The sequence below is a fragment of the Heterodontus francisci genome, chromosome 5 (genome assembly GCF_036365525.1).
Source record: "Heterodontus francisci isolate sHetFra1 chromosome 5, sHetFra1.hap1, whole genome shotgun sequence".
Lineage (NCBI taxonomy): Eukaryota > Metazoa > Chordata > Chondrichthyes > Heterodontiformes > Heterodontidae > Heterodontus > Heterodontus francisci.
In genome coordinates, this window is record NC_090375.1 from 194156816 (window position 1) to 194181485 (window position 24670).

General features: G+C 43.8%; 1 protein-coding gene across 5 annotated transcripts in view; it reads right to left on the bottom strand.

The window, feature by feature from the left end:
• col14a1a (collagen, type XIV, alpha 1a) overlaps positions 1 to 24322 on the bottom strand; it is a 369066-nt gene extending 344744 nt beyond the window's left edge. For all 5 annotated transcript variants that reach the window (XM_068032559.1, XM_068032558.1, XM_068032557.1 and 2 more), the window contains exons 1-3: positions 24167 to 24322; positions 15042 to 15170; positions 9024 to 9140 (exon numbers count right to left, since the gene is read on the bottom strand). In XM_068032559.1, coding sequence (XP_067888660.1) covers positions 9024 to 9140; positions 15042 to 15132 — 208 coding nt within the window. In that variant the 5' untranslated portion in view covers positions 15133 to 15170; positions 24167 to 24322. The remainder of the gene's footprint in view (positions 1 to 9023; positions 9141 to 15041; positions 15171 to 24166) is intronic.
• Between the last annotated feature and the right edge of the window lie 348 nt (positions 24323 to 24670).

A 24670-nucleotide genomic window follows, 5' to 3' on the forward strand; every position in this document is an offset into this window, starting at 1 on the left:
AAGGGCTTCCTGACATCACCCCCTGAACGGCCTGGCTCTCATTTTCAGGTTCTGCCCCCTTGTTCTGGACTCTCCCCACCAGAGGAAATAGTTTCTCTCTATCTACCCTATCAAAACCTTTAATCATCTCAAACAGCTCGATTAGATCACCCCTTAATCTTCCGTACTCCATGGAATGCAAGCCTAGTCTTTGCGACCCATCATCATAATTTAACCTTTTTAGCCCCAGCGGAGGCCAAATGTCGAATAATGCCAGTAAATCTGTGGAACATAAGGACATGCCAGAAAATGAAGAACTACCCAACCCCATAACTCTAAAACAACTTACTCTGTTCAAATATGAAAATATTAACACACAAAATCTATATAAAAAATACATTATTGCTTACCATCAAATTTAAGTGCAACCTATTTTGAGTTCACAGGAATGAAGGCAATCTGTGTGGGTGCAGTGTGTGTGTGATCTAATCATAAAAAATATCGTCAATTTCCTTGCGAGGGTATATTTACATCTTAATATCATTCCTCTGAGATTACTGAAGCTTGCATTTTTGAAATGGTAGTTTTATTAACCTACAAAGTCGATTTCATGTCAAAAAAATCCAAAAATCCAAGTCTGTCACCACCTTTATTCTTTCATTCCTTTGTTATCCTAGTAAATTAAAACAAATACTGAGAGCCAACAATCTAGGGTTAATCTGCAGCAACAAAAAAAACTATTCGCTATATATTGTAATCTATTGAACAGCAGAACAGGAGGAGGCCATTCAGCCCCTCGTACCTGCTCCGCCATTCAATTAGGTCATGGCTGATTTGTATCTTAAATCCATCCACCCACCTTGGTTCCATAACTCTTGATACCTTTGTCCAACAAAAATCTATCGATCTCAATTTTGAAATTTTCAATTGAGCCAAAGCATTGAAAGTTTTTTTGGGGCAAGATTTCCAGAATGCAGTGTTACCGCTGACTTGAGAATACAGTGGGCTGGATTTCATTGTCCTGCTGCCAGGAGCGGCAGCGGGTGCAAAAGATGGCGGCCACCCTGTGTGGGACCCACTCCGCCATGCCACTTAACATATTGACGGTGGCCGCCCCCTCCCCCCAATCACGTGGCGCGGGTGGCACTGGCGATGCTGTTCACAGTTACACCTGATGTAGGAGCAGGTGCTGCCGCATTTTATCGGCTGCGAGCCCTGCAAACAGTGCAACATAATGCAGAGTTTCCCCTTTACCCTCCCCCCACCCCCCCCCCCCCCACCCCATACAAATCATACAGAGTTGACCCCCCCCCTTCCCCACTTCGGTGGCACCAGCTTCTCCTGGACGGGAAAAGTGAAGGAGCGTGAGTGCCGCACGATGTGCTCAAGATTGGGAAGTGAAGGTAAGATCGCGGGGAATTCAATTTGAATTTATGCAGAGAGGTATTTTAAATCGTTAAAGCAGGGTCCCGTCGCAGAGCGGCGGAGGTGCCGACACGGAGCTGGGAAGATTGGACCCGGGCGGTCCCGGCATCGGGCTCCGTAGTGGCCGCTGCTGCTCTGATTCTCCAGGCCCCCCACCCCCGCCACAAAACCCGATGTCAGCTGAGGACAAAATCCACCCCAGGGTTATAGTTAACTCTCAGCTATTAACTAGTAGAATTCCTTAAACTGACACAATGTAATCAGAGCATGAATGAACAGCATTTCCTCATGTCCTCTGCTTCTTCCTTAAATTATAGTCTTAAATTATTGAACGTAGTTTGCGGTTACATTCTTTGCCAGATGGACAACTTCACAGACATTGCTGGAGGCTGGCCTACAACAAAGGCAAGTATAACCCACCACTCCATTTTATGTTCACTTGAAAGAGAGAAACCCAACCCTGCCGAGTGGATACAGCTAATCATCAAGAAACTTGAACCAATTTACAATGAAACAGCAAATGGTGAGTTACAGCATTTCTTGCACAAATGCCTTCCAGTGCAGGGTGCCTGTCAATTACTCAGACCTGCATTGAATTTTGCATATTAATGCCTGTGCTACATAATGCAGGTCAGTGAAATAGCCATAGGTTTGTACCTTTAGGCTGTGGTTAATTCAATCATTCAGCGACAACACTGCACACCAAACTGATTTTCCACTTTTGCAGGCAAAACCTGAAGAAACTTGTCGCTATCCTTCTGTTATTGCTGTATTTTTCACTCTGAGATTGACTGAATCCATCACTTAACATAAAAACACAAAGGCGGCAACATGCCATCCACATATCAGTATAACCCAGCACAAAGCATTTGAGATATTAACGTACGATTCTGTTACTAAAATAGAAAATACTTCACCATCTTAAAACAACAATTTGCATTTATATAGTGCCTTTAATGTTGTAAAATGACCCAAGCCTCTTCACAGGAGTGTTTTAAAACAACATTTGACATCGAGCCACATAAGGAGCTATTAGGTCAGATGACTAAAAGCTTGGTCAAAGAAATAGGTTTTAAAGAGCTTCTTAAAGCAAGAGAGAGAGGTAGAGAGGTGGAGAGATTTAGGAAGGGAATTCCAGAGCTTAGGTCCCAGGAAGCTCAAGGCATGGCCAAAAATGGTGGAGCGATGAAAATCAGGGATGGGGTAGAATTGGAGGAGCGAGGAATTCTGAGATGGCTGTAAGGCTGAAGGAGATTATAGCGATAGGAAGGTGTGTGGCCATGGAGGGATTTGCATACAAGGGTTTGTCAGGCCCATAATGTTGAACTGAGACAACATGGGGAGCTGCTCGACCACGTACCCATCGTCTGTCTGCAGCATGAATGTATCTGTTTGCTGATACTGTTACTGGAACAAGCATAATAAACTGTCATTGTATATCACCCGTAACAGACCTAAAGGCCAGATAAGAACACCTGGTCAGAAGATTAAGGGGTGATCTAATTGAGGTGTTTAAGATGATTAAAGGAGTTGATAGGGTCAATACAGAGAAGCTATGACCTCTGGTGCAGGGAGTCCAGAACAAAGAGCCATAACCTTTAAATTTAGAGCCAGACTGCTCTGGGGTGATAGCACATAAAAGACAGATGAAATCTGCAACTCTCTCCCCAAAAAGCTGTTGAGGCTGGGGATCAATTGAAAAATGCAAATCTGAGATTGATAGATTGTTAGGTAAGGACATTAAGGGTCATGGAACCGAGGCAGGTAAATGGAGTTAAGAGAAAAATTAGCCAGGATCTAATGAAATGGAGAAATAGGCTCAAGGGGCTAACGGGCCTCCTCCTGTTCCAATGTTGAACAATCCTAGTGATAATGAATAGAAGGCCTTCGGTTAAGTTTTAAGGCCTATTTTTTCCCCTTCATTCGTTTATTGTAGTGAAAATGTAGGTGTGAGTAAACAATGCTGCAGCATATGCAGAGAGCCCTCACCAACCATTTGCTCGTGTTACATGATTTTATATCGAATTTTACAGCACGGAAACAGGCCATTGAGTCCAGCTGGTCCATGTCAGTGTTTATGCTCCACGCGAGCTTTCTTCCACCTTACTTCATCTCGCCCTATCAGCACATTCCTCTATTCCTTTCTCCCTCATGTGTTGATCTAGCTGCCTCTTAAATGCATCTGTAATACATGCCTCAACCATTCTCTGTGGTAGCGAGTTCCACCTTCTCAACATTCTCTGGGTAAAGAAGTTTCTCCTGAATTCCCTATTGGATTTATTAGTGACTGTCTTATATTCATGGCATCTAGTTCTGGTCTCCCCCGCAAGTGGAAACATATTCTCTACGTCTACCCTATCAAAACCCCTTCAGAATTTCAGAGGGCTCTATTAGGTCACTGCTCAGCCTTCTGTTTTCTGGAGAAAAGAGACCCAGCCTGGAAATTGTACCCTCTCAGTTTTGGATATCATCCCTGTAAAATCTTTTTTGTACTTTCTTCAGTGCCTCTATAACCTTTTTGTCATTATAGAGACCCGAGCAGTTCACAGTGCTCCAAGTGTAGTCTAATGAACATTCTGTACAAGTTTATCATAACTTCTCTGCTTTTCAATTCTATTCCTATAGAAATGAACTCCAGTGCTTGGTTTGCACTTGTTATGGCCTTGTTAACCTGTGCTGCTACTTTTAATACTATGATGCTCCCAGGAATCCTCTCTCTCTAAGAGTGGATCATCGAATGTGAGTTGGGAAGTGAATAAAAGGGTCTGATTTTTGCCTAACTCTTATTGTTGAGATCTTGGAGGTGAAACTGGTTTGCAGCAGCAGTATGAATCACACTCATAGTGAATCGGAAGCTGGTTTTTCACTACGCCTGACTGTCTTTCCACTGAAGTTCACAGACCAATAGTTTACACTCATTTTGAAGACCAGTTTCCAGTCTCATTGTCACTTTTACTTGGTCTGAACTTAAAAATCTTGGTAATATTTTCCAAGTCAATGGCAAATAAAAACTGGGCATTGAAAAATCGGCTGCCACTTCGCTACAAGCCAGTTTTGCGCTGCTGGCATTGACCAATCACACTCCTTCCCTCGTATCATTGATGAGGAACTCAAAGAGCTCATCTCAGGTACACAATCAGATAGAAACAGGAGTATTTTTACCCCAGATCAAAAGCTACCGGAATTAGCAAGTTAATGAACAGGAAGGGGTTATATTCCATGTAATTCTTAGCAATGAGGGAGTGAATTAATGCACTTTGCATGTAGTCTCCGAATCAAACGCCAACCCCCTTCCCCCACCCCAAAACTCAGGAACTAATAAGCAGGAAACACCCTGGGGATCCCATCTAAAGCATTTCCGCAGATGTTTGTCATAACTACCAGGATTTTGTATTAAATAAACTGGGGCATACATTTGTACACTCCAGAGGAACATCTGGGTGCTTTGAAAATCAATCCCCTTTAAGAGTTTCTACATAAATAGCCTCATCAATGTGCTATGCAGCTCTAAGGAAACAGTGCTATTAGGATAGAAATTATAATCATTGCTGTTCTCATACGAATGAATAACAGATTTGTACCAGGCTCCACTCTCCACTTCTTTAATGCAGCTGTTAACCCACTTACACTGAGCTACATAGAATGTACGGTACAGAATCAGGCCATTCAGCCCAATAGATCTATTCTGGTGTCTATGCTGCATCCGAGTCTCCTCCCACCCTATTTACTTCATCTCACCCTATCAGCATTGCCTTCTATTCCTTTCTCCCTCATGTGTTTATCTAGCTTTCCCTTAAATGTATCCACGCTATTCACCTCAACCTGTCCATGTGGTACTGAATTCCACATTCTCACCACTTTCTGGGTAACGATATTTCTCCTGAATTCCCTACTGGATTTATTAGTGACTGTCTTATATTTAAGGCCCCTAGTTTTGGCCTCCCCCACAAGTGGAAACATCTTCTCTACACCTGGGGGTCAAGTGTTAATGTAAAAACTCAGCTTGATAGATTTTTATTAGATAAGGGTGTTAAGAGTTTATGGAAGCAAGGCGGGACAATGGAATCAAGATACAAATGAGCCATGATCTAACAGAATAGCAGCACGGGCTTGAGGAGCTGAATGGCCTCCTCTTGTTCCTAGCTTCCCATTAACAGCTGCAAGGTCGAGGCCAAAGTTGTGGTCCCAGCACAGTGTACCATGACAGACCCTCCTCAGGAACTGCCTGGTCCCCACAACCCAGAGAGCCAGTCTTGCATAACAGTGCAAGTCAACTCATTCTTGTTGTGCTCTTGGTATTTAACACATGCAGTACTGGGAGTACCAGGGAATGGAGTCTCCTTTATTTGGTAGCTCAGACTGTTGGCTGCTCTTAAAACTGTGCTAATTGTTTTTTTATATACAAGGAAAACAGCTTGGGGAACAATGACCCCCTTAAAGGATTGGCTTTTGGAGGCCTAGGACAAGGTAAGCACAGCAATTAGCATATGTCCTACTGCAAGGAGAGGGCCACCCTGGAGTAAAACATTCCATTTGCAGGTGTCCCTCTGAAATACTCCCTAAAGGCATTTCACAAAAGGGTTATCAGATAAAATTTGACACCGAGCCATATATAGAGATATTAGGACAGGTGACCAAAAGCTTGGTCAAAGAGGTCGGTTTTAACAAGTGATTTAAAGGAGGAGAGAGAGAGACGGGGAGGTTTAGGGAGGAAATCGCAGATCTTAAGGTCTAGGCAGCTGAAGGCACGCCCACCAATGGTGGAGTGATGGAAATTGGGGATGTGTAAGAGGCCAGAATTGGAGGAGTGCAGAGATCATGGAAGGTTGTAGGGTGGGAGGAGGTTACAGAGGTGGAGAAAGGGCAAGACCATGGAGGGATCTGAAAACTTGCATGAGAATTTTAAACTCAGTGAGTCAAAAGCAGGTGAGTTTCACCTCACCCACCGGGAGTTAAGACTGGGGCCCTGATCATGAAGTTAACTGTGTTACTCTTCAGGATAGACAATGAGCACTTAGTTTTCTGTTTATATCTTTGAAGTTGTGCCAATATTTTGGGTTTCAATTCAAACCTGAGATCACGTTTTACAGGCAGAGTTACATTTGTAGAATATTGGAAAATACATCGATGAATAAGGAGGGTTCCAATTGTTTTACAGCTTATTTTCACTTTTGCCCTTGATTAAAACGTAGAGCTCAAAACCTGTACCATTTTCACACACAAGAGAGAAAATAAAAGTTGATTGAGAAATTCCTAAAGCATTTAATGATTCACAAAGTCACCACAAAAATGTGGCTTTAATACCCAGAGTCAACTTATTAAAGTTGTCTCCCACACACACTGAGAGATGACTGTGGCCCCAGGACTCATTGCTCCAGCAGTACATGGGAGCCATTTACTGCCTCATTAACTAGATAACGGCAAGATATATCGCTTCATTGAACTATGTTACCTGAAGCAAAACTGACAACAGTGCTATAGTTAATAGCAGCCAATCTTCCCTCACATTGATATAATCTGCACTTGCACCATATATATGAATTGTAAAGTTAATGATTGATTTTTCAGCGAGTAACTCTTAATCCAGGCAACAAAATGCTGCGGCTTTCAGTAACCTTGGTGATGCTGAAATCACGGCAACATTCATTTATTACTTGAACATACTAAATGCACGGTATTAATACACTGAAATAACTTAACCTGAGTGCGATATGGAAAAGTTGGAAAAGAAATTGTTCTCTTTAGAGCAGAGAAAGTTAAGAGGAGATTTGATAGAGATTCAAAATCATGAAGGGTTTTGATAGGATGATTAAGGAGAAACTGTTTAGAGGGACAGAAGGGTCGGTAACCAGAGGACATTGATTTAAGGTGATTGCCAAAAGAACCAGAGGCAACGTGAGAACACTTTCTATTTTACACAGCGAGTTGTTGTGATCTGGAATGCCCTGCCTGAAAGGCTGGTGGAAGCAGATTCAATAATAACTTTCAAAAGGGAATTGGATATGTACTTGAAGGTAAAAGAAAATTACAGGGCCATGGGGAAAGAGCACAGGTGTGTGATTAACTGGATAGCTCTACCAAAGAGTGGGCATAGGCATGATAGGCCAAATGGCCTCCTTCTCTGTAGTATCATTCTACGAAATGGGGTAGAGGAGCAAAGTGACCTAGGGGTACAGATACACAAATCACTAACAGTAGTGACACAAGTTAATAAGTCCATTAAAAAATAACAAAAAAACACTAGAGCTTATCTGTAGAGGGACAGAATTGGCAAGCTGAAAAGCTTCGTTAAACTTGCATAGAACCTTATTTAGATCACTTTTAAAGAGTACTGTGCACAGTTCGTGTCTACGTATTATGAAAAGGATTATAGAGACATTGGAGAAAATGCAAAGAAGATTAACAAGTATGACACTAGTACTGAGAGGTTACACCGGTCAGGGCAGACTGAACAGGCTGGGCTTCTTTTCTCTAGAAAAGAGAAGGCTGAGGGGTGACCTAATAGAGATCTTTAAAATATTGAAGGGGTTTGATAGGGTAGACGTTGAGAAGCTGTTTCCACTTGTGGGGGACACCAGCACTAGATGCCATAAATATAAAATAGTCATTAATAAATCCAATAAGGAATTCAGGAGAAACTTCTGGTGAGAATGTGGAACTTGCCACCACATAGAGTAGTTGAGGTGAATAGTACAGATATATTTGGAAGAAGTGAGATAAGCTCATGAGGGAGAAAGGAATGGAAGGTTTGCTGATCTGGTGAGATGAAGTAGAGTGGGAGGAGGTTGGTGTGGAGCATAAAGACTAGCATGGACCAGTTGGGTTGAATGTTTCTGTGCTGTAAAATCAATGTAATTCTATATAATAATCACCCTCATGGCATCAGACCTTTCAGCCTTAGGAATTATCTTCCAGTATCACTGATTGGACTATTTTCTGATATCATCTCTTCTTGTTCGTCATTATTTGCTAGTTTTAATGCAAGGAAACTTTATTTGAAGGTGAAAAGAAAGAAACTGCTTTGTTAATGTAGTACTCAGATGGTGGCATGCTTTCCCAGGGTTAGGCAACTCCGGATTGCCTCTCAGTTCATTCGCAACCCCTATCCCTGCTCCTGCACATCAATGCTGCTCCGAAGTGTCTCCCCATCAAATATTTCATTTACTAAAAGGCTTGAGGGTTAATTTTATCCTAATGCTCCAGGTAGGAATCCCAAGGGAATGGGTGGAATGCCATGTCCAATATTGACATCAGTCCAGAGTAAACGTAAGTGGGGTATAAAAACAGCGTCGCAACCAATCCCATCAGGTTGGGTTAAAATTGTTGAGCATGATTTGTTTTTATAAATCTCGGATCATTTTTCTTTGAATATACTCACCTCGGGCTTCCTTTCCCCTGCCCTTTAACAAAAGTACATGCCTATAAAAATCAAACACTACAGCAATGTTGAAATATGAGATGACCTGCTGGTACCAAGGATAAATACAAGTTTTAATGATATGAAAAGAAACTTTTAAAGTTTTAAACAAGTTTCACAAGCAGAAGTCCAACTGAACCAAAGATAAAGCACGTTGGTTAAAGAAGAAAAATGTTAGAAAAGGCAGGATAAAAATTCTTACCTACAATTGGTGTCACGGTTAATCTGTATTCCTGAACTTTCCCCCTAGGGGCTTTCCATGTAATCTTAACACTGTCCTGAGATACTATAGTAAACTTTAATCTTGTTGGAGAGGCAACTACAAGATGTACAAAAAAAAAGAAAAGAAAATTAATTAAACATTTGAAACGGGAAATGGTTATTACATCAGAGGAAACAAGAAAAATCAACAAAGCAAGCATAGTCAGTCAGTCATTAACATGAATGATTGCGACACACTAAACTACAACTACCACAATATCTACCAGGGCTCTAAACTACTAATTCCAACTGGCTTCTTCAGAATCACACGTGAAGAAAATTGAAATGTTCAAATCCATGCAACTGCTGATTTTTCTTTTAAGCTCACAGTGAGTTCAAAATGCCAATTTTTATCAGCTCGCCAAGTGCAAGAATATGGTCTGGTTAATCGCTAACAGTGTAGTGTATAGCCCTGGTTCCAAACACAGTACACACAACAGTATTAGTTTGTATGATGAGAAGCTACTTTCCAAGCAAGTTATTCCCATGGATATTTTCTACATTGATCTATACAGTGAAAAAGAAAGACATAGAGTAAGATGAACTGTTGCGTTGCTGAAATGCATCAAGAAACTATGCATTTTCCCTGTCACCAAACATACAATCCACTATGAATCGTCGGGTGACTCAGACAGTACTTTCTTTAAAGAAACGCGAGGGAATTCTAACCCAAGGCTTCACCCCTCTTTTTAACTTTTAAGACTTGCCTATTTGATGAGGAAGCAGAAATGAATTTGTTATCCATCACCAGAACCCAAACAGTTAAACCAATTGAACCACCACGACCAAATTCAGGGGTCATAACAAGGCAGAGACTTTTAATCCCAGTAAAGTCATAGCTTATGCAGCTCCAAACGCCCACCTTAACATAGGGAAGTTTATATGACAATGACTGCAGATCCAAGCGCCTGACATTTTGAGTACTTCCTAGCTATGACCCTTGATCTTGAAAAAACAAAAATGAACAATCCAGCAAACAATGCAAGTCATCTGGTATCACTACCATGATACAAACATTGAGGGTTTTGTGCCAAAATACAACCACGCTTAACCAGTTATGTTATCATTGATGGCTCCCAATCATAAACAAAATTATTTTTGTTGCCGTCGTTAGCAGCTGATCAATAAAAAAAATATTTATAATGAGATATTGCATTAGCAAACATATGAATTGCGTAAAATGTAAGCTTTGGCAAGTGGAATCCTTTGTGCAGTGTGTTCTGCAGTCCATAGTGTTGAAGAGTGACAAGCTCAGGTCTGTCTGCAAAGGTTTTGTGGTATGCCAATGTTCAGCCCACACAAGTCTATAGTCTTTGCTGTATTGTAGACATGAAAACGAGGATGGCATAATTAAAGTTACCTCTGTGGAAATACTAGCAGATACTCTAGAGCATGACATGGAAATAAAACAAGGGCCATCACCCCCTCTTCTGATGTGTGTTCACTAATTAATTGCTAACTCGGTTGGAGAGTGGAGTAACTGATGATCCTTAATGGATTAACGAACATGATAATGATCCAGCAACACCTTGATTTTAAAAATTCTCATCCTTGTGTTCAAATCCTTCCACGTGTTTGATCCCTCCCTATCTCTGTAATCTCCTCCAGCCCTACAACTCTCCGAGATATCTGCACTTATCTAATTCTGGCCTCTTAAGCATCCCCGATTTTAATTGCTCCACCCTTGGTGGTCGTGCCTTCAACTGCCTAGGCTCTAAGCTCTGGAATTCTCTCCTTAAACCTCTCCGCCTCTCCAATTCTCTTTCTTCCTTTAAGATGCTCCTTAAAACCTGCCTCTTTCACCAAACCTTTGGCCATCTGCTCTAATATTGCCTATATATCTATTATGTGGCTCGATGCCAAATTTTGCTTTATAATGCTTCTGTGATGTTTTATTACTTTAAAGGCACTGTATAAATATATATTGTTGTTGTTGTTCACTGCCTGGGCATTAATCTGATTCAGCCAATGGGATTGCACATCCTTTGTAGAGCCCACCCAGGTTTTATCCCATTGAGTGATTACTGCCCAGGTGGTGAGGGTGACGATTACCCTCATTGTGTTCTAATAAAATACACTTTTGGTATAGTATTGATGATTGTCATGTTAGCTCCTACACTAGAAAGTCACAGATTTAGCTTCCAAGGCTCCATGTCCAAGCTCTTCTCCTAGAAAACTATGGGGCGTGCTGCAGCAGTTTCTCAAGATGTGCTCTCTGCAGGAAGCACTGCTCCCTACTGTGAGTGGCATACCACTCCTTATACTGTATGTGGTTCCCAATACTTCATGGTACATTCTGACAAAACTTTGGACAGCCCTGGTTTAGGCTACAACACCTCCTCTCAACACCAGGGGAAATGTATAAGATTAAGGGCCCCGGGTTTTAAGAGTTTGATAGGTTCAGTGAGTAAAGTTGGCGTCTTAGTTTATTAAGCAAATGATTTCCAAGCTATTTTCTTCAGTGGTAAAATTATTGTCGCATCTATCAATGATTTCCTGGCTTCTATGTGGTGTTTTCAAAAGTAGGGATAAGGAATTGTCCGTAAGGGAGTGATTCCAATTTAGTGCAGAGAAGTATTTTGGCACAAAGTTGCTTGTTTCTTGCCAAGACCCAGGAGGACGATCCGTGCCAACACTCAGACAAAACAAGACAAAAATGATAGTTATGCATTCACCAACCTGAAGATGGCACCTTTGTTTCTGTTGTACTTTATTATCCTTGCAGCGAAAATCTTGTTTCCCCCAAATAAAAATTACAGGTCAACCCAAATTTGGGTTGGAACTTGGCATTAAAATGGCCAATAAAATTGCCTCATTGAAAAAGAAACGTGCAACTGTAAAGGAGGGGTCTGCGAGAATATCCAGCTGAGTAGCCCGCAGCTTTATTAACACGCTCAACTAGAAAAATGCCCCAAGACCATCGAAGGTTTGACAGATAAATTGCTTTTTTTAAAAGAAAAATAATCATGTAGGAATGCAGCCCTGCAGCACCATCAAAGGAGGCATCTTTATTAACCTTACAGAAGAGTGGGTTTCCTACGGTTAACTCTCCAAAGTCCATACTTCTGTTCACTGAAAGTTAAACTGCTTGAATTTGTTGCAAATACTTCTAAAAAAGAATCTACATCTGCAATGTTTAATTGTCCGTATAAAACGAGACCCATTTAATGAAAAGTTGCAAGCGTTTAGGTGCTGGAAATGCTCATCTATTGTAAGCAGACGCAAGAAACCAAACTATATCCTTGGGTAATACAGAATTAATTAATTGCACAATACAGATCAACTTAAAATCTTCAAAACAAATGTAATCTTTCTATTGGAGACTGTGCAAAACATTACTTCATGATGAGAACTGATTTTATTGTTGCTGCAAATCATGGAAGAATTAAGTTTACTAAATGAACCCCATTCCTTTGCTGGTGTACTGGCCTTCGAGAAAATACTCAACAAGTCCCCACAAGGCACAGCATCGCTGATGTTAATTAGAGTCGCCACAGTGCAAGTCACTGGATGGGAGATGTTTGGAAGTTTGCAATTATAGTACTCAACTGTTTTGACTACAGATTTCACAGAAGCTTGAATGAGGGAGATCTTGGCTCTCAACCCAGAAGGTCATTGGTTCAGTTCCCAGGACAGTGCCAACTTGGGTCAGTTCTCAATCATGGCCATCAAATGCAATGAAGCTTTCCATCTTCAGGGGAGCTGAAACAGCTGGAAGAATCTAATTCACTCCATTATCGTTGCGCCTGCCTGTTAGTTCACCACATGGCCAAGTGTGCGGCTCACAGTTAAAGCATGTAAGAAAGCATGTCTAGAAAGGTTAAAGGAATTGGAACCAAGGGAATGAAATGGCTGGGGAAAAAGATAAGGAATTTTCTGAGAATATGAAACTCTCAACTTTAAAGACCAAAGCACTTTGACCTGATTATCTCAAAAATAACGAAACGTGTAACACTCTCTGTCCCAACTCCATTTAATTTCGAACATTTGAATAATTTGTTAACATTTTCAAAATGCATTACTGATAGAAATTCAAACAACTATCCGTATTTGTGACAATCTCTGACATTGCTTTCACATGTTGAAAGAAATACTTCAGATGGTGTCAGATAATTTCTCTTGCAAAGAACAAATAGATAAATAAAAGGCGAAGCATTCAGACTGTTTCCAGGTGACCACCGAACAAATAACTTCCAGTGACTTAAACAAGGGAAAAGTGTAGGGAATGAGTTGCACGAAAGTGGTCAGAATTAGTAGAATTTCCATAGTATGCAACCCTGCTATAATCTGCCATGGTTTTTGTGAATCTGAGTTTGCCAAGACACAGCCATAACCATAATAGGCTAAATTTTACATCCTAATCTCTATATAGTATGGGCATAGCACTTAAAGATAATTTGCAGGGTTATGAGGAAAGAGCAGGGGATAATTGGATAGCTCTTTCAAAAAGCCAGCACAGGTACAATGGGCTGAATGGCCTCTTTCTGTGCTGTTTCATTCTATGATGATTCCATAAAGTACTGTCTGTAACAATGAATGGATTTTGATACTTCCCTGGCTATCACCCTGCATGTGACCTGAGTTGCTGAGTAGTATATATATTTTTTGATTGCTTCCATAGCTCATTAGAGAATAGAGAAAGAAAAACTTATACCAGCATGAGTCAGTGATGATTTCTATTTCCAATAAGCAGTACTATCCAAAGACAATACTTATCACAAAGTGGCAACCACTATATGCAGTCCCACCATTCTCCTCCTGAAAGGAGGTGCTTATTTGGGGAACCTCAATGGGATGAGAGCCTGAGTGAGCCCTACTAAAGCCTTCTAGCCCCCATGCCAGCACCTGCCTCACTAAACTATTCTGCACTCATTAAAGGGAGAGATGGAAAACAAAATTCAATATGTAATGGGCCAACGGGTCTTTTTTAAGTCCCTTACTTCGTCCCCAAACCATGAATGAGTTACACAAACCATCAACAGTGTACGTATTGATCATACGTGCTGCTGCTCAAAACATTCTATTTCCAACACTTGTAGTTGATTTACAACTGAAAGCATAAATATTAGTAGAGATCCCTAAAACATTTCAGCCAAACAAATTAATCGATACAACTTTGTTATTGTACCATCATACAAGTGGAATTAGGGTTTTATTTCCATCGGCACTTGTTCTACATATTTGTTACAATGTCCCTTACCAAGAAGCTAAGAGGCTAACACTACAACACTAGTGGGAAGACAGAACAGATTCACTTTGCACAGAAGCTGCAAAGTTGTTGAGTTAAATTCAAAGGCAGGGCCCAACCTGAACCCTTCATTCCAGTTACGTCAGAACCTAGCTGCAGACTTACGTTACAACCAGTGACCGTGCAAAGGAGAAGCAATTCTAGGCTGTGTCTACAATTGCAAGTGCCAATGGAGCCAAAGTTTATTTATTAAGTGCTGACAGATGGTCGGGTATGCGGCAGTTCAAATGGTGGGTGTTGAAAATACCTGTTGTGATATCCTGATATGATAAAATGTGATGAGACGGTACAAACTTACTTTGTGCATGACTGTCAATGTGGCTGCTGTAGTTTATATGCCAGAATAAAAATACATCATGGAACAGTAATGAGTTATGTGCCTTCTACAACTTCACAGGAAGGTTGTAAAAATAGAATGATAACCCCATTATTCCAATCAGGTTATGAGGAAAATTGTATGGATTGGAAATAGTCACAAAAAGAGTCAACTGCAACCTCAGATTGTTACTATATTAAAGTATATTGCAATAACTATTTCACATCTTCTGTTTCACTGAAATAATGAATGACTTTAGAAGGCATGGTTACAGCGCATCAAAATTAACATGCACAATGTATTATAAAAGAACTTAAAATCATAGCAAGTGATTTGTCCACATCTGCACATCAGAGGGATTTCTTAGCCATTTATTTTATCTTGCTAACAATTACCTTGACCCTGTGCCTTGCTAATGAAATGAGCTGTCACTGCTACAAAGGCCAAGAGAAGGTAGGTCCCTATTCTGTGTCCACAGACCGGCATATTTAAGTCTTGTCTGTAGCTGGGTTTACTCAGCAAGCCTGTAAAATCAACAAAACATTTCTTAGGAACAGATTACAGCTAGTTTACATCATAGCATGTTCCCTTTCAAATGTAAAGCCAGCACATCACCCCACTTGAGAACTTTGTCACCAAGTTGAAAGAGTCAATAATTAATAACATGTTATTATCAGAAGGCATTAGTAACTCAAGACAAGTTCTGTCCATGTGCAACAATTTTGTATTTCAACTTTTATGTTATAAAGCGACCCTTTTCATTCCAAACCATGCTTAGGTCTTACCTGAAGATGAATTTATTATGACTTAAGCTCCTCCCCTGGTTGTTATGGGGACATCAGTGACCAGGAACAATTCATTATACAGGGTGATTAATAATAAAACAGCAAGAACAACTCACATTTATATAGCGCCTTAAAAATAGTAATACATCCCACGGTCCTTCACAGGAGCATTTTTAATCAAGCAAAATTTGATACCGAGCCACATGAAGAGATATTAGGACAGAAGACCAAAAGCTTCAGTGGCGCAGTGGTTAGCACCGCAGCCTCACAGCTCCAGCGACCCGGGTTCAATTCTGGGTACTGCCTGTGTGGAGTTTGCAAGTTCTCCCTGTGTTTGCGTGGGTTTCCTCCGGGTGCTCCGGTTTCCTCCCACATGCCAAAGACTTGCAGGTTGATAGGTAAATTGGCCATTAGCAATTGCCCCTAGTATAGGTACGTGGTAGGGAAATATAGGGACAGGTGGGGATGTGGTAGGAATATGGAATTAGTGTAGGATTAGTATAAATGGGTGGTTAATGGTCGGCACAGACTTGGTGGGCCGAAGGGCCTGTTTCAGTGCTTTATCTCTAAATCAAAGTAGGTTTTGAGAAGCAGTGTACAGGAGGAGAGAGAGGTGGAGAGGTTTAGGGAGGGAATTCCAGTGCTTAGGGCCCAGGCGGCTGAAGGCACGGCCGCCAATGGTGGAGCGATTAAAATCAGAGATGCACAAGAGGCCAGAATTGGAGGAACGCAGAGACCTTGGAGGGTTGTAGAACTGGAGAAGATGACAGAAATAGGCATGGGGCAAGGCTATGGAAGCAGCAAGTCGAGATATTATGGAATGAAAAAAGGGCCATTTGATCCATCAAGCCCATTCCCTCAATAAAGTATATACCTGTTCTATTACAGTTTACAAGTTCAGGTCTGCCCTAAATACCTTCAGTAGTGTTAATCCCTCCTGTAAGAATTCTGACCGTCTTATTTTTTTATGGAAAGTGACTCACACTGGCCTGCATCAACTGGTACAGTAGCAGAACCCAATCGGTGTAGCACTGATGCACCCCCCTGACCCGAATCCCAATATCTGTATCTTTTGCGCTTGTATTTAGTGAGCCCGTCACGGGTCCTGGCAGTGAACCCGGAAATCCCCGCTAGTCACATGTGCAGCTGGCCCACCGCAATCACGCAGCCAATAATAATAATGGAGGAGCAAGGTCCATCCAATTACACAGTGGGCCGGGCTCTGAGATGCAGATCAGCTCGTCAGCTGATCCCTCAGCAGTAGCTGGTGCCATATTTAAAGTGCTGCCAGCCCTGCTTGTATTGCTGCCTTTCAATGAGGTCGTGAACTTGGAGTGGTGCTGGAGCGCTTTGATGGAACTTTGAGCTGCTGGACCCCCCCTATCACATTACCGTAGTTTCTGGTTCCTGTGCCTGCTGGACCCCCTACATCACTACTGTAGCTGCTGCTTCCTGTGACTGCAACTCCTGGACCCTGCTACACCAGGACTTCCGACCATGAGAATAGAACCTGATAGAATTTGGACCATGTCCGAGGCGAGATACTGGCTGGCCCCACGATTTAACAATGCTTCCCTGCAGATGCTCCTCCGGGCTGCAAGGGAAAGGCAGGAAGTCCTCTTCCCCAGGGAGGGCCAGAAAAGACTCTCCTGCCTGACCAAGCAAGGTTGGACAGAGATCATAGAGGAAGTAAGGAGATGTGGGGGTCACCCCCCACCACCCCCCCCCACCGCCCCCCGGACATGGGTCCAGTGCTGCAAGAGGGTCAACGACCTCCTTTGGTCTGCCAAGGTGAGTGCTCCATGCCACTCTCCTTTTGGGGCTTGCATGTGGGTACACAGGAGGCAGTGTGACATGGGGAGGGAGGCAGCACAAAGGCACTGGCAAAGCTGGTTAGGCATCACCGCATCCTGCCCGATGCATGGCTGCATCTCGGCCCCAGGACACCTTCTTTCTCAGCTCACTCCCATTACCTCCCCTGACAGCACACGTGGGTAGGAGCCATGTAGGAAACCCCAGCAGGAGAGGATGGGCTGCCACTAGCAGAACTGTACTCTCACTCTTCCCGCAAAGTCTTACTATCTCTTTTTTCACTTGCAGGACAAGCAGGCCCAAAACAGGAGGGAGACCTTGCGGTCAGGTGGAGGAATTGCAGACATACGACCTCTCTCGACGGCTGATAATGAGGCACCCGAGTTAGTGGGCACCGAGGGTGGCCGCTCAATTGTGGGTGGAGAGACTGGAGTCTCGGTGCAAGAGAGTGATAATTGTGTTCAAACGACATGCAACACACTTCTGCAGATGCACATCACGTATGGCTGGCATGACGAGCTCTGCACATCCTAATCCACACATGTTTGTGTTCTTGCATGCAGATTGGCGGCCGCAGGAGACTCCAGCAGAAGGGGGACGTAATTCCACCTCTGAGGAGGAACCGCAGTCAGAGGAAGCACTCTCCTGCACCTTCCACCAGTGCAGATACTTTCATCTCAGTGGGTTTTCACTCGGCTGTGGAATCAGGGTCACAGTTGGTGAGAGCACCACACACCCGCCCGAGCAGCTGGCTGAGGCTGAGACAGCCGAGGCCTCTGACTGTGGGTGGCCAGGCCCATGCTGATGACAAGCCTCTGGTGTCAACATCACTGGGCATGCTGGAGTTGCAGAGAGAGATAAGGAAACATCTGGCGGAGATGCCAAAGGCCATGCGCAACCATGAGCGGATGATGGAGGAGTCCTTCCATTCCATGAGTGCTGCTATGTCTCAGGCGTGTGACTGCATAGCTTCCTCCATTAAGAGGTTGATAACCCTCATGGAGAGCCAGATCCCAGCAATGTGCACAGACCTGCACACCACCTTGACCATGAGCTCAACACAGCAGTGGCAAGGCAAGAAAAGGACGAGGCACCTGGAGTCTTCTCCAGCTACTCGTTCTTCTCTGGTCAGCAGGGAGGTTCAAGTGAGCCTTGAAGGGGAGGAGGAGAGGCTGACCTCCACAGCTGAGGACTCCCCTCAGGGCGCTCCAAATGTGGACACCAGCTCCTCAGCCCCTCCGCCAGTGAGCCCAACTCCAGTAGCCATGATGCCTGAGGAGAGTCCTACACTAGTGCAGGAAATGCTCAGGCAGCCGGGGCCCTCCAGGTCTCAAACAGTCAGAGGATGGCTGCCGAAGTCATCCCAGGCCAAGGGGCAGCCTGATCAGCAGCCTGCCTCCAGCACAGCTGCTACTGTAAGGAGTTAAACCTCACAGAAACCCTCAAAAATGTATAAAGAAAACCACCTAGAGACACTTGGGGGTTCACTGGTGTTTGAAATTTGACATTTGATTCATATAAAGTTCTTTTGTTTTTGAAACTAACCTTCATTGTATAAAAGTGATTATTCTATTAATTGTGAGCTGCTGACTTCGCCCTGCCCCCTTTGTGAATGCCAATGTAGACACAGTCCTCAACTGAATACGATCTCCGATGGGCCATAGTGCATGGTTCAGCTGGGCGCTAGATATGGAAGAGAAACAGAAAGGAGGCAGCAAAATGCATTCATTGAGATGAGACTTTATTGTTTTTACTCTGAGTGGCCATCATGGTGGCTGGAAGTGGGTAAGTATGAGATTATCTCTTGCCTCATTGGCGCATCGTTCAATCTGCCTGACCTCTGGTGCAAGGGCTTCAACATCCAGTGCTGCTTGCTCATCTCTCTCCTCTGCGTCCTCCTCGTCAATGGAGGAGTGTTGTTCAATCTTGTCATCGTCATGTAAGGCCTCCCCTCTCTGCAGTGCTAGATTGAGTAGAGCACAGCAGACCACAATGATATGCGAGACCCTCGCTGGGGCAATACTGCAGGGCTTCACCGGATCAATCTAAGCAACAGAATCTCATCTTCAGCAGCTCAAAGACCTGCTCGATGGTCACTCGTCTGGAGCCGTGGCAAGTGTTGTACACTCTCCTCTGCTGCATTGCGAGGGTTCCTCACAGGCATGAGTGTCTTCATTGGGTAGCCTTTGACCCCAAGAATCCATCTCTGAAGGTAAGCGGGCTGCCAGACAAGCTGTGGCACCCGGGACTGTCGAAGTATGTAGGCATCGTGGCAGCCTCCCAGGAAGTGGGCACACACCTGCAGGAAACGCTTTCAATGGTCGCAAACCAGTTGAACGTAATGGAATGAAAGCCCTTCCTGTTGATAAGGCAGATGGCTGGTCCGTTGGAGTCTTGATGGCCACATCACAGAATCACAGAAATAGTACAGCACAGAAGGAGGCCATTCGGCCTGTTGTGTCTGCACCAACCTCCAAAAGAACAACGTACCTAGTGCCATTTCCCCGCCTTCTCCCCGCAACCCTGCACATTCTTCCTTTTCAGAGAACAATCCGATTCCCTCTTGAAGGCCTCGATTTGAATCTGCCTCCATCACACTCTCAGGCAGTGCATTCCGGATCCTAACCACTCGCTGCGTGAAAATGTTTTTCCTCATGTCTCCATTGCTTCTTTTGCCAATTCTAAAATCTGTGCCCTCTTGTTCACGATTCTCCCACCAATGGGAACAGTTTCTCTCTATCTACTCTGTCCAGATCCTTCATGATTTTCAATACCTCTATCAAATCTCCTCTTAACCTTCTCTTCTCCAAAGAAAACAGTCCCAACTCCTCCAATCCATCCACATCACTGAAGTTCCTCATCCGTTGTACCGTTTTCGTGAATCTTTGCTCTGACTCTCTCTAATATATGAGCAGTCTTTCACACTTTGTTTAGTTTAGTTTAGAGATACAGCACTGAAACAGGCCCTTCGGCCCACCGAGTCTGTGCCGACCATCAACCTCCCATTTATACTAATGCTACACTAATTCCATATTCCTACAACATCCCCACCTGCCCTGATACTACCCTACCACCTAACTATACTAGGGGCAATTTATAATGGCCAATTAACCTATCAACCAGCAAGTCTTTGGCATGTGGGAGGAAACCGGAGCACCCGGAGGAAACCCACGCAGACACAGGGAGAACTTGCAAGCTCCACACAGGCAGTACCCGGAATTGAACCCGGGTCACTGGAGCTGTGAGGCTGCGGTGCTAACCACTGCGCCACTGTGCACCGGGGGGAAATCCAGCGATGGCCCCAAATCCGACAGCCCTCTCGGCCTGACTGTCAGGGTCGGTCTGGTAACGCACATAGTCGCTGGTCCTCTTGAACAGGGCATTGGTCACCTCCTAGCTGCTGCCTGGGAGAGCCCACACATGTCCCCGGTGGATCCTTGGAATGATCCAGGAGCATAGAAATTAAGTGTCAATGTGATTTTCAGTGCCACGGCATAAGGTGACCCCCCCAAATCTTATAGTCGTAAATCGTCCTGCAGCACGGCGCATAAGTTGGTGACAGCTTCCCTGGGAGCTGTAATCTATGCTGACAAAGCCGCTCGGACATTTGGAGGTCGCTGATTCGAGTCTGGTACAAACTCTGGCGCAGGTGGGCCCTTCTTGGCCTGGATGGCTGCAGCTGCTCTCCACGAGGAGATTCACAGGCAGGCGCAGCTGCCGCCTGGCCCTCCCTCCATCGGAGGCGCTGCATCACACCACAGGGATCCAAAAGGCCAGGGTGTATGAGACCCATGCCAGCTGATTAGTGGGCCTCCACAGCACTGTCGATGCAGAGACAAACCTGCCTTGGCAGCTTTCCCTTTGCTACTTCTCCCAGAAAACTCCCTAATGGCCCTCAGTGCCCACCCTTGCTGATATCCGAACCTCTCACCCAACAGTTTGGGCACCTGGTACTGCCACCAAAGACCCTGCTCACCCTTGCATACCACCCGAAACCCTGCTCACCTGGTACTGTCAGCCAAGACCAAGCCCACTCATGCAGAGCTGGGTTCCAAAGGCAAGTGAGGGCCGTCTGTCATCCACTTAATTCCAAGCCCCCCCCCCCCATTGAATTGCTTACAATTACATACAAATGCATTAAAACTAACTATTCTACAACTTAAATTGCACTCCCATCGTGTCTGTGTTTTCCCGCCACTGACTAAATCTGGAACCGACGTCACGACGTTGAATTTTCAGGCAGACGTGTCCAACTCTATTCTCTGCACCCTACCTCCCACACCTCCATTCCCGCTCCAAATGGCCGCACGAAATTCAGCCCATATTTCCTTAATCTCTTTAAAAAGTGGCTAAAGCTAACATTAGATAAGGAGTGAATGGACTTGAATCAATAAACTGCTTCACTCTACAATAAGATCAATGTACAGTCCAGTGAATATTCAGAAAAATAGTTACAATGAGATTCACTTTGCTTAATCTGTACAAGTTATTTCACTGGACAACATGAAAATAACGAGGACACCTTGCTACCCCACTGTGGAGGGTCACTTTGTTTCACTTAAACCGACCAACTCTTGTATCCTGCCTTTTAAGCCAGCTCTTACTGGGGGCATAAGTGCTTCAGCTGCAATCTTGTGCAACATCTAGAGTGTCTTATTAGGTGGCTGAAATTTAATTTTAGTCCGGATCGTTTACAGCCAGAAAGAAATCAAATACTTTCCAACAGTGAGGTGTTTATCAATTACAGAGACAAGCTACAAAACTGCATGCTGTTCACAGTCCACAAGGAAACAATATCAAAACTAGTTGATTAATATCTTAAACTACCTATTGTCTCAGGTGCTGTTTTCCTTTTAATACACAACACGGCCTCAAAATTAAAATTTGCATTGTTGTGTTCCAGTGCCTCCAGGTCCTTGTTGTCTCTGTCACCTCCTCCAGCCCTACAATCCTCCAAGACCTCTGCACTCCTCCAATTCTTCAACCTCCCCCCCCCCCCATTTTAATTGCACCACTATTGGTGGCCATGCCTTCAGCTGCCAAGGTCCTAAGCTCTGGAATTCCACCCCTAAACCTCTCTTCTTCTTTATCTCTCTTTCCTCCTTTAAGACACTTAGTAAAACCTACCTCTTAAACCAAAGTTTTGCATCACCTGTCTTTATGTGGCTCAGTGTCAAATTTTGTCTGATTACGCTCCTATGATGCGCCTTGGGAGGTTTTAATTATGTTAAAGGCGCTATATAAATGCAAGTTGTTGTTTTAAAACATAACTTTTAAGCTAACCTTTTCCCCCCAAAATCCTTTTCTGTAACAAAATGGTCAAAAGAAAAGACAACTGAAAGGTGACACGAATTGTACCCAATCTCCTGAGTGGAGAGACCAAGAGCAGGTAAATTGCCAAGAAGGAAAAGTCTGTGAAATTTCTGCCTTACTGCTCCCACCAAGATAATGAAGCAAAACTCCAGAATATTGAACCAACCTTCCTTCCAAAACCCACACTATGAGCTGCTTTGGCTTATTAATGGTGTTCCACTGGACTCCATGGCCCAGCATTTCACCTTATCTTTATATTGATTCATAGCATTAGGCATTTAGCCATTGTGTCCTTTCAGATATAATGGATACAGAACAGATTGATTTTGCGGGGCACCCTTTCTACATTTGTTAAGGGAAGATTTGATTTCCATTCTTGCTTAGGACTTTAACACTATAATCAAGTCATCTCCATCTGTGCTCAATATGTAAATTAATTTGTTTCCAGCCTCTCAAAATGGGTTTGAAAACTACACTCAGATAAAAAGGGAATCGTGTGAGATAATTCTGGACAATGTTACAGGTTGAAATCTAACTGGGTATCCCCATGGGAAGCTAATCATTACTTTTACGAGTTAGTGCAATTTTCTAAATCCTCCCCCATGCATTTATAGGGGACAGTGGAGATTAGTGGAAACTCCCCAACTCAAATTGGAACGAATAGTATTGAAAACCAGCAGGATCTAAGCTGTTAAGCTGCCAAATGAAAAGCCAGCCACCTCAACTGGCCCAACTCACATTGGTACTTACTCCAGTGTAACTGGACTCCCTCTGTGTAACTGGGGCACCCTTCACTGTAACTGGGCTCACTCTTTAATGGGACTCCTTCCAGTGTGGACCAGGCTCACACTCTGTAACTGGGACTCCCTCCAGTGAAACTGGGACTCGGATCCATCGCCCTGGGTCTCGCACAGAAAAGCTAACCCAGGACTCAGCTGAGTGTGGTCCCAGTGTGATCGACTCTGGGAGAAGCGTGTGATGATTTTTAAAAAAAACAAAAACACATTCTACAAATAATATTTTTCAAAGGTAACACAAAGGTGGGAACTCGGATAATCGCGTGTAATTTTTTTTTTGTTTGTTCAGTTTGGAGTTCAAAGGCACAACTGAGCAAAGGCGAAGTTTCATTCAATGTTTAAACTCCATCAGCAGACGGGTTGGACGCGCGAATGCAAAGAGCCAGCAAGCCTGTATAACTCTCCCGGTCTCCCTCAGAGGGCAGCTATCCAGAGAGACACCAAACCTGTCAGAACGAACCAGAATTGGGTCCAATAGCAACAGCTGACACCAGAGTACAAAGCGTGTTATTAAAAACCGCCAGTAATAACTGCCAGAGCTCCTTGCTTTGATGGGTCGGTGTGAGTTGGTAACTCTTCAAGAGCTAAACATTTACAACTGGCCTATTCCCCCTTCACACTCACAAAATGCACAAGTGTCCCTACCTGCAGCAGATTTATTGCAGGACCTGATCATTAGTAGCAAGAGTGAATTTCCAAGTTAATAACTTTCTTAGGCGTCTCCTAAACAATATAATTCCTGATAGGACTGTAATATTTAAAAACCCAGAGATGGTTATCTCTTTAGCAGAAATAGTTGGGAAAATGCCTTACCTCAGTGAGACCAGAAACATTGATACTGGAGCCGGTTTCTTTTCTTTTTGTAAGGATTTATTGACTTCCCCCACGCCGCAAGTGACACTCCCTCCCTCCCTCCCTGCTTCGCTCTCTCTCTCTCTCAGTCTATCGGGCTGCAGGACCTGCTCAAACCCTCCACTCTCCTCTTGGCTCCTCCCTGCTCTGGAAAGGCAGACAGACAAAAACTCCCCACCCAGCCACACACAAGCACCTCCCCTCCAACCGCAACCCCCAGGTGCACCCCCACCCAGTCCCAGCCAATGAAAGCCCCGGGAAATACATCCCTAAACCAGACTGGCAGCTGCCTTCTGAAATAAAGATGTGGGAGAGGGTACAAACCCAGAGTTGTAACTTCTCTGTGGTTTCTATATAATCGCAGGAGTCACGCCTGGTGCGGTTAACATGCTGGGATAATGAATGAACCTGCCCACAAACATTCAGGTTTGCTGCATCTCATCTGCTGTGAGCCAAAATGTTAAA